The 17,570-nt window shown below is 35.8% G+C and overlaps 2 protein-coding genes across 2 annotated transcripts; both read right to left on the bottom strand.

Annotated features, from left to right (window-relative positions):
* Positions 1-1,126: 1,126 nt before the first annotated feature.
* LOC113662357 (carbohydrate sulfotransferase 12-like) lies at positions 1,127-3,311 on the bottom strand. Its single transcript, XM_027177094.2, has one exon. The coding sequence runs from the start codon at positions 3,203-3,205 to the stop codon at positions 2,105-2,107; it is 1,101 nt and encodes a 366-aa protein (XP_027032895.2). The 5' UTR covers positions 3,206-3,311; the 3' UTR covers positions 1,127-2,104.
* A 6,785-nt stretch (positions 3,312-10,096) lies between these two features.
* On the bottom strand, positions 10,097-11,706 carry LOC113662393 (carbohydrate sulfotransferase 12-like). The gene has a single exon (XM_027177162.2). The coding sequence runs from the start codon at positions 11,683-11,685 to the stop codon at positions 10,633-10,635; it is 1,053 nt and encodes a 350-aa protein (XP_027032963.2). The 5' UTR covers positions 11,686-11,706; the 3' UTR covers positions 10,097-10,632.
* Between the last annotated feature and the right edge of the window lie 5,864 nt (positions 11,707-17,570).

Below are 17,570 nucleotides of genomic sequence, written 5' to 3'. Positions count from 1 at the left end.
TACAGAAACATCCGTGGAACTGGCCCAGTAAATAAACACTTTAAGAAACTCATTTAATCAAATTTATCACCAAGTTTAATTAGCAAAAATATTACTATTGTAGATTTAGAGTTAATGTTTCAATTAACATTACTAACTACACAATAACATGTATGTACACATCAAATAATGATGATTTATTCTTATTATCGTATTATCTATGATAATAATATTTGGTTATGACTTATATATTATTATTATAATTATTATAATATGTTTATACACCCAATGGAGGATCGTTTAAGCTCTCAAAGCATACTGAAATACTGGCAACCTAATCAAATGACAAGGTGGAGCTTTATTTCTGGTGAAACAAATCAGCAGCTTTATCTCCCACATTGTTTAATTCTCACGTATTCGATCCTTTCTGGTAAACAACTCAATTAGCGATGTCTTTATTTTACATTCCAAAACACCTGCCAGTGTTTAAATGTGTAGATTGGGAACTAGTTCAACTTCTCCAGTGACATTCTTTGGAGTGGAAAACATTTTAATGATAGAACATAAGACGTATTGATAAAAGCAACGCACCATAACTCACTGGACTGACGTGAGAAGAATAGAAATGCTTTTGTTCTGACTAAAACTTACAGTCATTAAGAAAGAGAAGATGATTCAGTGTCAATTATAGGAATACAGGGTGAAGACTCATTACCAAATTATGGTGACATTTGTTGGAAAGATAAACATTGTGCTTGTGTAGATGATAATTATAATGCTGATATTTAAGAAGTGTTGAACATAGGTCTAAACACTTGCTAGTACACTATGTTGAACCTAAAGTAAGAATAAAACACACTCTTTTCACATCTGTATGTTGTACAGATGCTTTTTTAACACCAAAATTAAAAGTACCAGCAAAGTACTTTTTCTATCAGTAAAGTCTAGTTTAGAATTCTCATAGTTAACAAACTAATTCTCATGCTACAAACATTAAAGTGCTTAAAGCAATCATTGCTTATTTACCTGACCGGTTTCTTGTTTAAAATATTTAAATGTTTTGGACAATGTAAATTATGGAATAGGTTCAATATTGTGTGCCACTCAAAATCTCATAAGTCAAAAAGAATTTTCATATCATTCATGGTAAGAATTTTTCACAACAGAGAAAAAAACCTGTGTAATCTTTATTCACGAACATCCAGAAAAACCAGTCGACTTTGAAGCAAAGCCTGTCAGTTAATGCACTGAAAAAAATTAAAATTCCAATGTCAATATGACAATCATAGCATATCTCTAAACATCAACAAAGGAATTGCTTAATCTAATGTAAATCAGTGATTTTGAATGAGCTAGCCAGAGCCCAACTAAAACTCTGTAGCATAACTTGAACCAGGCTGTGTATGAGATTCGAAAGGGGTTTTGATTTTTTTTTTTTTTTTTTTTTAAGTACGCGTGGGGAAAATGTGGCCAATATTGCTAGTGGGGCAAAAAAAAATCAATGGGTGTTTCAACAAATTCCACACAAAGTTTCATAAGTGTGTACACACTTATGCCACAACTACCATTAAAATCAAAGGTGACAAAGCTATCAATGTCAAGAAATAAACAATGATGATTTTCATACTACACAACAGAAAACATGATTTGATCAGGATCATTTAAAGTGTCAAGAGTCTAAAGTCCACCTTATATTTATTGTAGACTTTTCTCCTTCACTCTATTGTCATTTTTAAAAAAAACAGGTTTTCCACCAGTTTATTGTTTTATGAGTTTTTTGAATGTTTTTTCTCCACTTCATTTTTATACATTGTAATTTCACATTGAGTGTTATTATATCTTTTTAAGCATTTTTTTTTAATTCTTCAGACAAGTTCCTCTCCTGCTAATTTTGGTGTAATCCTTAGAGAAAAAAATAACTTGACACAATAGTATCATGTACGTACAAAGGTTATATACTGCATGAAATTGTCTATTCCAGCATCTCTAACCTCATTTAACCTCATGCAACAATAACAATTTACATTCTTACACTCTTCTTTTATTATTATTTTAAAAACAGAAAAATATTCACTGGTATTGTCTCCTGTAATACATTTGAGGTCTTGATGATGATGAAAATGATTCACATAATGTTTTCCAGATAAAGATCATCTAGAGTGTCATAATATTCATACCCAAACAATTCAAAATCTGCCCTATAAATATCATAGAGTTTCCTCCTCCACTCTGTGGGAATGTTGTAAAACCAAGTCTTCATTTCATCAGTGCTGGTTTTATTTTTTTCGTATGGTTTAAAGTCAACAATGTTATCAACTTTAAGTAATCGCAGCAGATGAGCAGCGTCTTCTTCGATGGTTTCCATCTTCCCAATAAAGTCGTAATTGATAATGCAGGGATGGCACATGTGAACTGTTTGCTTCCAGTGTTCATCAAACATTTCGTAATTTCTTGCTGGGAGGCTCAGAATATATTGAATGAAGTCGCTGAATGAAGGAACAATGCCCTGAGCATTCGCTTGCTCTACAGATGCTGGTGGATTAGAGACCTTTCCAAACTGCTTTAATATTTGTATCCCGATTGTTTCATAATATATCTGATTTGAGCTTCCAAGCTTGTCTTTGTATGCTGAAGTCAGTCGGACAAAAGGATCTCGAACAAATATAAACTTTTTGTAGGTCTGAAGTTTTTGTTTCATCACTGCTTTGGGGTATGCGTTAAGGTGCTGTAGAGATGATCCGTGAACATCCTCGACAGGGATGTCTAGAGGGTTCCTGTAAGGTACACCGTACACCTTCAGACTCTCGCTCAGAACAATCATGATCCTTTTCCATGCGGTGCAGCCAACCTTTGGAACGTAGCAATAAATTATTCCATGCCGGTCATCTACAAGTAGGTTGTGCAACTCCTCATTGGGGATGTCATCAAATGACTTCCATTTGCCAGTGATGTCCAAGTTACTGTTAGCATTGCATTGTTTATGAAGCTGTATCTTTCTGGAGTACTGTCTGTGCTTCAGTTTCAGTGGCATCGGGCTGGTGTAGATCTTTCCCTCACATCTCCTGTCCTCGAATGTGTCCAGCTTTGCTCTGGTTTCAGTTTCTGTCCTAGTTTTGGCATCAGTTTTCTCTTCAGTTCCATTCTCTTTTAGTTTGTATATAAAAATCATCAAAGATACAAAGCCAAGTATTGACAAAACTAAGTATAATTTCTTCAACTTGCTCATTTTGTCTGGCAGCTGAGCGAATCTTATTCTGAAAGAGGCTCAGCACATTGAACGGCTATAAACTGAAGAATCTGAACAGGGGTGGAGTTTGTTCAACAACAGGTGACTGACTGTTCAACAACAGGTGACTGACATTTCTTTTTGCTAAATTTAATTTTCTACTCTTGCGTATTGCACGTCATAACCTGCACTTTGACGTTGACAGGTCTAACTAGATGACTGGTAATAAAGACAGACACTGGTGTTATTACTAACAGAAATTTACGTTATGTTTGGAGAGGAACATACACAGAAATTACTCTAATTGAGGTAATATTTCTATTTCAATATTAACTTATCGATTAAAAACATAAGGCATTTCATAACATATTTTCCTTTACTTTATTTTTTTTTAAATATACAAAATTAATAATTCTATTTTTTGGTTTGAGGTTAAAAATATTGTAATTGGCAGGTTAATGAACCTAATAGCATAATGAACCTAATAGAAGAAGAGCTAATAGAAGAAGAAAATTCTAAGAAGAATAAAATGTCTGAGCTTAATGATCTATATTAGTTAAAGAGAAATAATATTAACTCTTTCTTGATTCAAGATGTCTTCACTCGCTTCACATCACTGTCTTCTATGACTTTCTGCAGTGTAATAAATTGTGTAGTAAATTTTATGTCGCTTAATTAAAGGAAGCTTCTGGCGCCCCCTTGTGGCGAGAATGCGTGAATTTTTCCCTAAATTTGGAGTAAACAGTTGTCGATTCGCTACAATAAAGTTGCATAACAAATAAAGAATGTACACTAAATAAAATGGTAAATATTTCTGTAAGTAGATGTTTATTGAACATTTTTGAAAGAAGCCTCCAGTTTCAGCACTGCAAAAGAAATATCATGAATCTAATCAAATTGATCCAGTCAAGTCAAGTCAAGAAGCTTTTATTTTAATTTCAACCATATATAGCGGTTGCAGTATATAGCGAAATGAGACAGCGTTTCTCCAAGATCAAGATGCTACATAAAACAAAGACAGGGCCAAGGACATGTAAGTAGTCTTAGCCACATAATGTGCAACTGTGCAACCTGGTGCAAACAGTGCAGGACAAGAAAAAAAAGACAGACAAGACAGTGCAGGACAAAACACAGTGCAGACACAAAGTTACAAGACAATACAAAAAGTACAAAAAATACAACACACAAAAGACAATAAACAGTAACAGAAACGGCGCCGACCATTTTTTGTTTCTTTTTTGTTTTTGTTCTGATGCCCGAACCTTTTTCTTCTTTCAAAAAATAATCTGCCAATGAAGAAGAATATTTACATCTCGAAATAGTCAAATATATCTAAAAATACTATTTCAATTATAAAAATAATGCTAAAATTATAATTGGTAATAAATAAAGTTTAATTATTGGATTTGTTGTAATATTGCTGTTTGCAGACAAATGACTTATGTGGCCTTTCTTGAGTTCCCCAGTCACAACTCTAGTTCCTATTTGCATGAAGCTCCCATTTGAGCAAAAAAATGTAAATTGTTTGGCAAGAACAGGCCTTTCTCGATGATCCACATATTTACTTGTGCATTCTAGCAGCTATCAGATTTAGCTGAGTTTAGTGAATTATTTTAGACCAACAAATAAAAATTATTGTTTGGGTAAATGAATCCATCCATTTTATGGGATGCTTATCCTACACAGGGTCACAGATTACCTGAGACCTATAACAGGGGACTTGGGCACAAGGCAGAGGATTCCCTGGATGGGATGACAGTTCATCGCAGAGCACAATTTAAAAGACACAAATTAGCCTCCTTAAGCACTGGGACAATATGAAAGATTCACATACATAGGATGGAGGCAGGAATTGATCCCTAAACACACAAGGCAAATGTACTAACCGCTAAGCCACTGTGCCCCTTAATGTATCCACTGAGCATCTTAACATTTCTAAATGCTGTATTAAGTTTTTACAAGAGCTTGACTACAGGTAAGGTAGAATTAGCAGGGGTAATATAGAAAGATTTCTTTTGAGAGCGTTTACTAGCAGCTGGTAACTAGTCAGACTAAGATTGACTATTACATCTACTATATATTTATATAATTTGGACAATTTAGCTATTTCATCTTGTTTTGATAAGATATATAACTGTGTATTGTCAGCATAACAGTGGAAATTAATCCCATGTCTTCTAATAATGTTCCCTAATGGAAGAATGTATGTCAAATAAAGCAGAGGTCCTAGAACTGATCCTTGAGGGACCCCATAATTAACTGCCAATAAACTGGAGGATTCACCATTTAATTCTACAAAATGGTATCGGTCTGACAGGTAGGATCTAAACCAACTTAAAGCTTGTCCATGAATACCTGTGTAATTTTGTAAGCGATCTAGGACAATGTTGTGATCTATAGTGTCGAATGCAGCACTTAGGTCAAGTAGAACTAATAGGGACATACAGTCTTGGTCCGAAGCTAAGAACAATTCATTTGAGACTTTCTCAAGTGCAGTTTCTGTGCTATAATGGGGCCTGAAACCTGACTGAAACTCTTAGATGATATTGTTCTCCTGTAAGAAGGAGCTCAGTTAAACAGACACAGCCTTTTCAAGTATTTTAGACATAAACGGAAGATGTGAAATATGTCTGGAATTTGATAGTTAATTGGGATCTAAATTAGGTTTTTTAATGAGTGGCCTAATAACTGTCAACTTTAAAAATTTAGGGAAGTAAACTAAAGATAACGAGGAGTTAATGATATTAAGAAGAGGCTCATCAGCTTTATACTGTATAACACTTCTTTCAGTAATTTATTTGGAATGGGGTCTAGTGAACATTGTTGGTTGTTGGTTTAACTGTAGTAATAAACTTATCTAAATCTTCCTGTCCTGCACTTGTAAAGCACTGTAGTTGTGAATGTAGAGCTTTAGGTGAGACTGGGTCACAAGATGCTCTCATATGTTGAGCATCACCTATTTTATTCCTGATACTTTCGATTTTATCAATGAAGAACCTCATAAAATCCTCACTACAGAACTGAGATGGAATAGTATGTTCAGATTTCTGTTTTTTTTTTTAATCTAGCCACTGTGCTAAATAAAAACCTGGGATTGTTCTGGTTATTTTCTTTGAGTTTGCTCAGGTGCTCAGCCCTAGCAGCTTTTAGAGCCTGTCTATAGCTGGACATGTCCTTATATATATAACTTAATTTAGTTTTTCTCCACTTTCGCTCGAGGTTACGGGTTTCTCTCTTGAGGGTGTGAGTATGACTGTTATACTATGGTGCAGGTGTTTTGTCTCTAAATTTCTTTAATTGGATGGGGGCACAGTGTCTAATGTGCGAGTGAATATAGTGCCTATGCTGTTAGTTATTACATCTGGATCGTTTGTGTTTAAGAATACGTTAAGAATTCTAGACAGATCAGGAAGGTTATTTGTGAATCTGTCTTTAGTGGTTGGAATAATAGTTCTACCGAATCGATAACGTGATGAGACATAGTTAGTCTGTTCTACAGGTAGTGTATACAGTTTGAGGTAATGGTCTGTGATGTCATCACTTTGAGGTATGAATTCTATAAAGATTACAGTAAACCAAACCTAAGATTATTAATCCTATTTTTAACTAAAACATATTTGACTACATTCAAGTGAGATTTTTTTTTCTTCTGGCAGATCATTTAGTTCTAGAAAGAAATACCAAAATTTTCAAAAATGATCAGCTAAAGATTATTTAATTTCATGAAATGAGTAAAAATGTCTATAATTAGTTTTAAATTATCTCAGATTTTATGTCTCGTAATCTATATGGATGTTACGTGCTGTGTTTGTTGGTTCTGTGTTTTTTTGTTGTTGTTTCCCACTTTCTCTTTGCTCCGCTGTCTGTCTCCTCAGATCCCTTCCATTGGACACCTTTTCTGTAAATCCTGACTATCCTATGTGATGTCACTCCTTGATCTAGCAATCAACTCTCGATCCCGCCTATTTAAATCCGCCACCATTCATTCATAGCGCTAGCTCGTGTTCCTGTTGAACTCGACCCTGCTTGATAACGTGTGCTGATTTGTTTGTTTGTTTGATTGTTTGTTCGTTCGTTTGTTGCGCTGTGTTGTTGTTCCGTTGTATGTCATACTGTTCATGTAACCCAACTCGGTAGTCACTCGTTCTGCGTCTGTATACAGTACTTTGTGCAACACTTAGGCAATCATTTCTGTATCAGACACATTAGGTTAGGAGTGCGTGCCACCCCTGTACGTTTTGTTTAGGTAGGTAGTGTAGGTTAGTTAGGGCGTTGTTCGACGCTGAAGATCTGTCTCATTTCTTTTCCTTTGTAGTTTAGGTTAGAGGGTTAAATTCAGTCCTATCACCTGGAGTGCATCACATTTATGTATTTTTTTAGTGAACAATTGTGTGTGCATCGATGCTAAGATATTTCAGAATAGAGTAACATAGAAAAAAACAAATGAATCTATTGCAAATACTTGTTTAGTCTATTACAGAAACGGTCTCCGTACAAACATCAGTGGAACTGGCTCAGTAAATAAACGCAACTTTAAGAAACTCATTTAATCAAATTTATCACCCAGTTTAATTAGCAAAAATATTACCGTTGCATATTTAGAGTTAATGTTTCAATTAACATTACTGACTACACAATAACATGTATGTACACATCAAATAATGTTGATTTATTCTTATTAACTTATTATCTATGATAATAATATTTGGTTATGATTTTAATATGTTTATAGACCCAATAGAGGATCGTTCAATCTCTCAAAGCATACTGAAATACTGGTGTAATGTGTCTGTCTGTGTTTTCCCCTTGTTTCTGTCTGCCGTCTCTCCCTGATGTTTATTGTTTTGCTCCGCCCACTCATTGCTCACCATGGACACTAATCACATTCCATCTCTTCCCCAGGTGTCTTGTCTTTGTCTCTAATCGTCTCTGCTTTGTTATTGGCTCCTGTCCACTATATTTACTCTGTCTGTTCACTTCCCTGTTGTTTGGTCGTTGTTTGTGTTTGTATCTGGTCTGTGCCGTTCTCTGTTCCTGTTCAGTGTCCTGATCTGTTTTGCCTGCCTACTGTTTGTTTGTGTTTTGTTTATTAAAACCTTAAAACTACATTTGGATCCTCACTCGCCTTTGTCTCACCGTGTCATACCGTGACAACTGGCAACCTAATCAAATGACAAGGTGGAGCTTTATTTCTGGTGAAGTAAATCAGCAGCTTTAGCAATGTTTTTATTTTATATTCCAAAACACCTGCCAGTGTTTAAAGGTGTAGATTGGAAACTAGTTCAACTTCTCCAATGACATTCTTTGGAGTGGAAAACATTTTAACGATAGAACATAAGACGTATTGATAAAAGCAACGCACCATAACTCACTGGACTGACGTGAGAAGAACAGAAATGCTTTTGTTCAGACTAAAATTTACAGTCATTAAGAAAGAGAAGATGATTCAGTGTCAATTATAAGAATAAAGGGTGAAGACTCATTACCAAATTATGGTGACATTTGTTGGAAAGATAAACATTGTGCTTGTGTTGATGATAATTATAATATTTAAGAAGTGTTAATATGTCTAAACACTTGCTAGTACACAATGTTGAACCTAATCTAAGAATAAAACGCCCTCTTTTCACATCTGTGTGTTGTACAGACGCTTTTTTAAAATTTTCACAACAGAGACAAGCCCCATATGTACAATCTTTATTTATGAACATCTAGAAAAACCAGTCGACTTTAAGTGCAGTCAGTTAGTGCACTTAAAAAATTAAAAGTGATTTCAATGTCAATCTGACATGGGAGCAACGACTCTCCAGGCCTACACACTTACATACATACACACACACAAGCAGATGTTTAAAGATATGAATTCACCCCCCACACCCATCCCACGCCTTCGCCGTTTTGTACCGCCAGTCTGACAAGCGGGTCTGTGGCCAGCGCTGAAGATAAAGGCTGCAGGACCTGATGGCTGCTTGCCTGTGCTGGATTACCTCTACCCCCCACTCTCCCCCCCTCTTGCAAGTCGTGTGTATATGGTGTACTGTTTATGTGCTTGGTGGGGCACACACGTGACGAGGAACAATTACAAACACACATAGCCGAAATTGGGCGGATTCATTCTTTCACAACCAGGGAAGGAAGGAGACGGACCCGTACACAGGATAGCTTCAAAGGAATGGGGTATAAATGATAAAGACAAATACAATAAAATGACGAGAACTAAAATAATACAAACGACGACACTTAACAATGACTAAACATAACCAAACGTAGCTAATGAATCCCAAATAATACTAAATAATGCTCACATTTATACCTAAGACAATGATCACACAATGAGGAACAGGTGTGGAGACAGGGAGGAGCAGACGAAGGCGGGGCAGACACGTGACGAGGAACAATAACAAACACACATGGCCGAAGGTCCGAGCTGATCCCTGACAATAGTCTGGGGGTTGTTTTTTTTCTCCTCCCTTAACTCATGTTATGCTGTATTTCTTTTCAATTCCCGGTCTTCCTGTCCTGTCCCCCCCTTGTCATATTGTATGTATTGTATGTATGAACAGGTTGATGGCTAATTTCACTGGTACCTGACAAGAATACCTATAAGGAATTGCTTAACCTAATTATTTTGAATGAGCTAGCACAACAAAAATTCTGTAGCATAAATTGAAGCAGGCTGTGTATGAGATGCCCTTACAATTTAAGGGGTTTTGAATTTTTTTAAGTACTTGTGGGAAAATGTGGCCAATATTGTGGCCTAAGTGAGTAATAAAATCAAGGGCTGCTTCAACAAATTCCACACAAATTCCACACACACCTTATCATTAAAATCAAAGGTGACAAAGCTATCAATGTCAAGAAATAAACAATGATGATAATCATACTACACAACACAACAGAAAACATGATTTATTGATCAGGATCATTTAAAGTGTCAAGAGTCTAAAGTCCACCTTATATTTATCGTAGAGTTTTCTCTTGCTCTCTATTGTCATATTAGAAAACCAGGTTTTCCCACCAGTTTATTGTTTCATGTGAGTTTTATTTTTACATTTTTTTACATGTAATTTCACATTGAGGGTTATTATATCTTTTTAAGCATTTTGTTTATTCTTCAGACAAGTTGCTCTACTACTAATTTTGGTGAAATCATTAGAAAGGAAAATCAGTTACAAAACTTGACACAATAGTATCAGGTACAAAGGTTATATACGGCATGAAATTGTCTGTATATTTACATACTTACACTCTTTTTACATACTTTACATACTCTTTTATTAAAAGGAAGCATAGTGTCATGTAGTCATTTTCAAAACAGAAAAATATTCACTGGTATTGTCTCCTGTAATAAATTTGGAAATCTTGATGACGATGAACATGATTCAGATAATGTTTTCCAGATAAAGATCATGTAGAATGTCTTAATATTAATAGCCAAACAATTCAAAATCTGTCCTATAAATATCATAGAGTTTCCTGCTCCACTCTGTGGGAATGTTGGAAAACCAGGTCTTCATTTCATCAGCGGAGGTTTTATTTTTTGCCTGCGGATTCAAGTTAACAATGTTATCGACTTTAAGTAATCGCAGCAGATGAGCAGCGTCGTCCTCGATGGTTTCCATCTTCCCAATAAAGTCGTAACTGATCATGCAGGGATGGCACATGTGAACTGTTGGCTTCCAGTGTTCATCAAACTTTGCGTAATTTCTTGCTGGGAGGCTCAGAATATATTGAATGAAGTCGCTGAAAGAAGGAACAATGCCCTGAGCATACGCTTGCTCTACAGATGCTGGATTAGAGACATTTCCAAACTGCTTTAATATTTTTTTCCCGATTGTTTTATAATATGGCTCAATTGGGCTTTGAATCTTATTTTTGTATGCTGAAACCAGTCGGACAAAAGGATCTCGAACAAATATAAACTTTTTGTAGGTCTGAAGTTTTTGTTTCATCACTGCTTTGGGGTATAGGTTAAGGTGCCTTAGAGATAATCCGTGAACATATTGGATGGGGATATCTAGAGGGTTCCTGAAAGGTACACCGTACACCCTCAGACTCTCGCTCAGAACAATCATGATCCTTTTCCATGCGGTGCAGGCAACCTTTGGAACGTAGCAATAAATTATTCCATGCCGGTCATCTACAAGTAGGTTGTGCAACTCCTCATTGGGGATGTCATCAAATGACTTCCATTTGCCAGTGATGTCCAAGTTACTGTTAGCGTTGCATTTTTTACGAAGCAGTATCTTTCTGGAGTACTGTCTGTGCTTCAGTTTCAGTGGCATCGGGCTGGTGTAGATCTTTCCCTCACATCTCCTGTCCTCGAATGAGTCCAGCTTCGCTCTGGCTTCAGTTACTGTCTTAGTTCTGGCATCAGTTTTTTCTTCTGTTCCATTCTCTTTTTGTTTGTATATAAAAATCATCAAAGAAACAAAGCCAAGTATTGACAAAACTAAGTACCATTTACTCAAGTTGATCATTTTGTCTGGCAGCTGAGCGAATCTTATTCTGAAAGAGGCTCAGCACACTGAACGGTTATAAACTGAAGAATTTAATCAGGGGCGGAGTTTGTTAAACTTGTCAGGTGACTGTGTATAAGATTTGTTTTTGCTAAATTTATTTTTCTATGCTTGCACATTTTCTAATCAATAAATCAGTCATAACTTTGACATTGACAGGTCTAACTCGATGACTGATAATAAAAAGACATACACTTGTTATTATTAACAGAAATGTATGTTTTTATGTATGAGCTATAAAGAAAGCTTCTGGCACCCCCTTGTGGAAAATATGCATTACTTTTTCCCTAAATTTGGGGTAAACCATTGTCGATTTGCTACAAGAAAGTTGCAAAACAAATAAAGAATGTACACTAAATAAAATGTTAAATATTTCTGTATGTAGATGTTTCATCACAGCAAAAGAAATATCTTGAATCTAATCAAATTGATCTATTATTTCTTGTTATAAGAATACAACAAATCAAATCTATAACATATAACAAAATTAACATATTTGACCATTGTTAAGCCTTAAATCTTTTTGTTCTGATGCCTGAACATTTTTCTTCTTCAAAAAATAATCTGCCAATGAAGAAGAAAATTTCCATCCCCAAATAGTCAAATATATCTAAAAATACTATACTATTTCAATTATAAAATTAATAATATTATTATTGTTAATATATAAAATTAAATTATTGGATTTGTTGTATTATTATTATTATATAAAAATTATTGTTTGGGTAAATGGATCCATCCATTTTATGGACTGCTTATCCTACACAGGGTCACAGGTTATCTGAAACCTATAACGGGGATTCGAGGCTCAAGGCAGGGGATTGCCTGGATGAGATGTCAGTTCATCGCAGAGCAGAATTTAAAAGACACAAATTAGCCTCCTTAAGAACTGAGACAATATAAAAGATTCATGCACATAGGATGGAGGCAGGAATCGAATCCTAAACACACAAGGCAAATGTACTAACCGCTAAGCCACTGCGCCCCTTAATGCATCTATTGAGCATCTTAACATTTCTAACTGCTGTATTACCTTTTTACAAGAGCTTGACTACAGGTAAGGTAGAATTAGCAGCGGTAATATAGAAAGTTTTCTTTTGAGAGCATTAAACATATCTAGAGTGTACCCTATATTTACATTTGTGGACACCTGGCAATTACATTTACTAGATAGATAGATAGATAGATAGATAGATAGATAGATAGATAGATAGATAGATAGATAGATAGATAGATAGATAGATAGATAGATAGATAGATAGATAGATAGATAGATAGATAGATAGATAGATAGATAGATAGATAGATAGATAGATAGATAGATAGATAGATAGATAGACAACTGTGTGTCTTTGTATGCTCTGTAAGAAGATAACAAAGCAAGCTCCAAACCAAAGACATTGTTTGTCAAGTCTGGTATGGAGGAACTCAGGGCCATGATCTCAACGCCATTAAACACCTTTGTCAAACTGGAACGCCAATCATTTTACCCGTCATCGGTGCTTGACCTCACAAATGCTCTGTGGATGAATGAACACATCCACAAGTTCCTGTAGCGGATAGTGAGGACAGCTGAGAAGATCATTGGAGTCTATCTGCCCTCTATTGCCCTCTATATATCTATATCAGTAACATCTATTCCATGTGATATAATTAAATCTAGTGTATGATTAAGACGATGAGTTGCTCTAGTGATGTTTTCTTTAAGCCCAAATAACATTAGTAGGTCCATAAATGTGAGTCCTAAAGCATCAACGTGAATGTTAAAGTCTCCTACAATTAACGCTTTATCAAAGTTAACCAATAGGTCTGAAAGAAAATCTGCAAATTCTCTAAGAAAACCAATATAGGGCCCTGGGGGTCTATACACGGTCGCTAGAGCAAGAGACATAAGGGATTTTTTCGTGTGCATGTGTGAGAGTGCAACATTAGGAACAATCATTTCAAAAGAAATAAATCTATACTGTGTTCTCTGGGAAACAGTAAGGAAATCACTAAAGATATTGGCAACACCACCTCCACGACCAGTCTGACGAGGCTCATGTTTATAGATATATCCTGATGGTGTAGACTCATTTAGACCGATGTAATCATTTGGTTTACCCCAAGTTTCAGTAAGGCAGGGTGCAGTAAGGCTATTTTCTGAGATGATTTCATTTAAGTGCTTTGGGTGCAAGTCATCTAACGTTCAGAAGCCCAAGCTTTAGGAACTGTTTTTGTTTGTTTCTTTGGCATTTTTCTGGTCTAATTACAGTAAGATTATTTAGAGAACTTCTCATGCATTTACATTTTGATCTCACTACTCTGGGAACAGACACAGTTTCTATAGAATGAGCTATGTGTGCATTTATGTTAATGTGATGAGGTGAAGGATGGCTATTGATATTTAGATTTAAATCGTAGTTTACCAGTCAGAAGGTGTGCAGCGCCCTGGAGATGTGGTCCGAGAGGATCTCTGCTCCAGCTCTGCTGGGATGCAGGCCATCAGCACGGAACAGCCTAGGACACTCCCAGAAAACATGTCAGTTATCAATAGAGTAAATTCTGTACAGTGGGTGATGTCGCCTCACTTCCGTTTTCCGTCGAGGACTTCCTGTCCATGGGTTTGTTGCAGGCCCGTGTTTTGCCCCATGTATATTTTTGTTGACTTTTTGGCTGTGGAAGTCGCACGGCCCTTCTGCTTGGCTGTGGACATCGCTCGGCCGTCGTATTAGGGAGGATCAGAATGTGTCTGCATTTCAGAATAAATTACTGTATGTAATGACGGTATCGGCATTCTCATTATCACATAAATCCATCTGCAGCTTGTTGAATAACATTTAAGGTTAATTGCCCTAATTTAATAGCAAAAGAGATTACTGCGTTTTTTTCACAGAGGCTCGATCCAATGCTGCACTCTATAAGTCTCCTTAAGTAAGTAGTAAAAGCAGTAATGTGAAACATTAAATAAAATATTAAAGAATTTTATAAATTTTTATGTTTTATTTATAGTTAGGAACTAATAATTATTAAACATAATTAAAAATTTACTACACACTGTTTATTAAAAATTAATAAACAGTGTGTAGTGAATGTTATTTAGAATTTTTTCCAACTAAATATTGATATTGAATAAGACCTATCTAATTTAATATGAGAAGGTCAGGTGAGCATATGTGAAGCAGATAATATCAAGAAACAACGAACTGCTGTCTTAGTTTAAGTTCCTGTAAACCAGAGGATCGTTGCCTGGCTACAGTAGTCATAGAAACTGGGAAACGTTGACACATCACAGGGAAAATAAACACACACACACACACACACACACACACACACACAGATTAGTTTCCTCCTTTTTCAATCATTTTAGTAAAACATAGAAAGGTATGACTCAGAGAGGAGCTACAGATTTATTTTTGGAAATGATAATAAAGATCAAGAACCTCACCTTAAAGTATTTAGAGCATAGTTTTATTAATTATTAATAATTAATTCAGAGCGTTTTCCGTTTTTTCATTCACAAATTATTTACGTCGATTTTTAAACATAGTGTTTTCTGTCTTCGTGAAAAGGGATGTTGGAAATGATGAGTTCACAATGTCGAGTAAACCGCTAGGTGGCGACAGAACCTCACTAATTATCCACAGAAACGTCTTTATTGTAGATTATGGAGTCGCGATCAAAAAAAATGGATCAATTGGCTTGAAATGAGTAAAAATCTATTTTCTTTTAATACTTTAATTTATTTACTATATCCTATTATAAGATTACAGTAAACCAAACCTAAGATTATTAATCCTATTATTAACTAAAACATATTTGACTACATTCAAGTGAGATTTTTTTTTCTTCTGGCAGATCATTTATTTCTAGAAAGAAATACCAAAAGTTTCAAAAATGATCAGCTAAAGATTATTTAATTTCATGAAATGAGTAAAAATGTCTATAATTAGTTTTAAATTATCTCAGATTTTATGTCTCGTAATCTATATGGATGTTACGTGCTGTGTTTGTTGGTTCTGTGTTTTTTTGTTGTTGTTTCCCACTTTCTCTTTGCTCCGCTGTCTGTCTCCTCAGATCCCTTCCATTGGACACCTTTTCTGTAAATCCTGACTATCCTATGTGATGTCACTCCTTGATCTAGCAATCAACTCTCGATCCCGCCTATTTAAATCCGCCACCATTCATTCATAGCGCTAGCTCGTGTTCCTGTTGAACTCGACCCTGCTTGATAACGTGTGCTGATTTGTTTGTTTGTTTGTTCGTTTGTTGCATTGTGTTGTTGTTCCGTTGTATGTCATACTGTTCATGTAACCCAACTCGGTAGTCAATCGTTCTGCGTCGGTATACTTTGTGCAACACGTAGGCAATCATTTCTGTATTAGACACATTAGGTTAGGAGTGCGTGCCACCCCTGTACGTTTTGTTTGGGTAGGTGGTGTAGGTTAGTTAGGGCGTCGTTCGACGCTGAAAATCTGTCTCATTTCTTTTCCTTTGTAGTTTAGGTTAGAGGGTTAAATTCAGTCCTATCACCTGGAGTGCATCACATTTATGTATTTTTTTAGTGAACAATTGTGTGTGCATCAATGCTAAGATATTTCACAATAGAGTAACATAGAAAAAAACAAATGAATCTATTGCAAATACTTGTTTAGTCTATTACAGAAACGGTCTCCGTACAAACATCAGTGGAACTGGCTCAGTAAATAAACGCAACTTTAAGAAACTCATTTAATCAAATTTATCACCCAGTTTAATTAGCAAAAATATTACTATTGCAGATTTAGAGTTAACTTTAACTTTACTGACTACACAATGACATGTATATACACATCAAATAATGATGATTTATTCTTATTAACTTATTATCTATGGTAATTGTCATGACGCGGGGTAAGGAAGCGGACCAAAACGCAGGATAGAAAAACAAAACAGGGTTTAATTACAAAGGTTACACGAAACAGGACATGGACTAGAGACAGGACAAAGACAATAGTAGATTCCACGCTGCCATCGGACAAAAGACAATCAGATACAATTAGGAACAGGTGTGGAAACAGGGAGGAACAGACGAGGGCAGGGCAGACATGTGACGAGGAACATAAACAAACAAGTGCACGTGGCCAAAGTCCGGGCTGAGTCATGACAATAATAATATTTGGTTATGATTTTAATATCATCTAATCAAATTATGGTGACATTTGTTGGAAAGATAAACATTGTGCTTGTGTCGATGATAATTATAATGCTGATATTTAAGAAGTGTTAAAAATATGTCTAAACACTTGCTAGTACACAATGTTGAACCTAATGTAAGAATAAAACGCACTCTTTTCACATCTGTATGTTGTACAGACTCTTTTTTAATTTTTCACAAGTCCCATATGTACAATATTTATTCATGAACATCTAGAAAAACCAGTCGACTTTAAGTGCAATCAGTTAGTGCACTTAAAAAACTAAAAGTAATTTCAATGTCAATATGACAACGCCCTCTAAGGGAGAAACGACTCTCCAGGCCTACACACTTACATACATATACACACACAAGCAGATGTTTAAAGATGAATTCACCCCACACCCCCATCCCACGCCTTCGCCATTTTGTACCGCCAGTCTGACAAGCGGGACTGTGACCAGCGCCGAAGATAAAGGCTGCAGGACCTGATGGCTGCTTGCCTGTGCTGGATTACCTCTACCCCCCACTCTCCTCCCCTGTTGCAAGTCGTGTGTTTATGGTGTACTGTTTATGTGTTTAAGTTGCCGAGGTGTTTTTCCTGTTCCCACACTGTACTCCCCACCAGAATATAGTTGTCACAACCAGGGAAGGAAGAAGACGGACCCATACACAGGATAGCTTCAAAGGA

The sequence above is a fragment of the Tachysurus fulvidraco genome, chromosome 9 (assembly GCF_022655615.1).
Source record: "Tachysurus fulvidraco isolate hzauxx_2018 chromosome 9, HZAU_PFXX_2.0, whole genome shotgun sequence".
NCBI classification, from domain to species: domain Eukaryota; kingdom Metazoa; phylum Chordata; class Actinopteri; order Siluriformes; family Bagridae; genus Tachysurus; species Tachysurus fulvidraco.
Note: the sequence above shows the minus strand (reverse complement) of the source record. Positions and strands in the feature narration are given on the sequence as shown.

Coding starts and splice junctions, on each gene's coding strand:
- LOC113662357 (XM_027177094.2), bottom strand. CDS start 3,205: ATGAGCAAGTTGAAGAAATTATACTTAGTTTTGTCAATACTTGGCTTT.
- LOC113662393 (XM_027177162.2), bottom strand. CDS start 11,685: ATGATCAACTTGAGTAAATGGTACTTAGTTTTGTCAATACTTGGCTTT.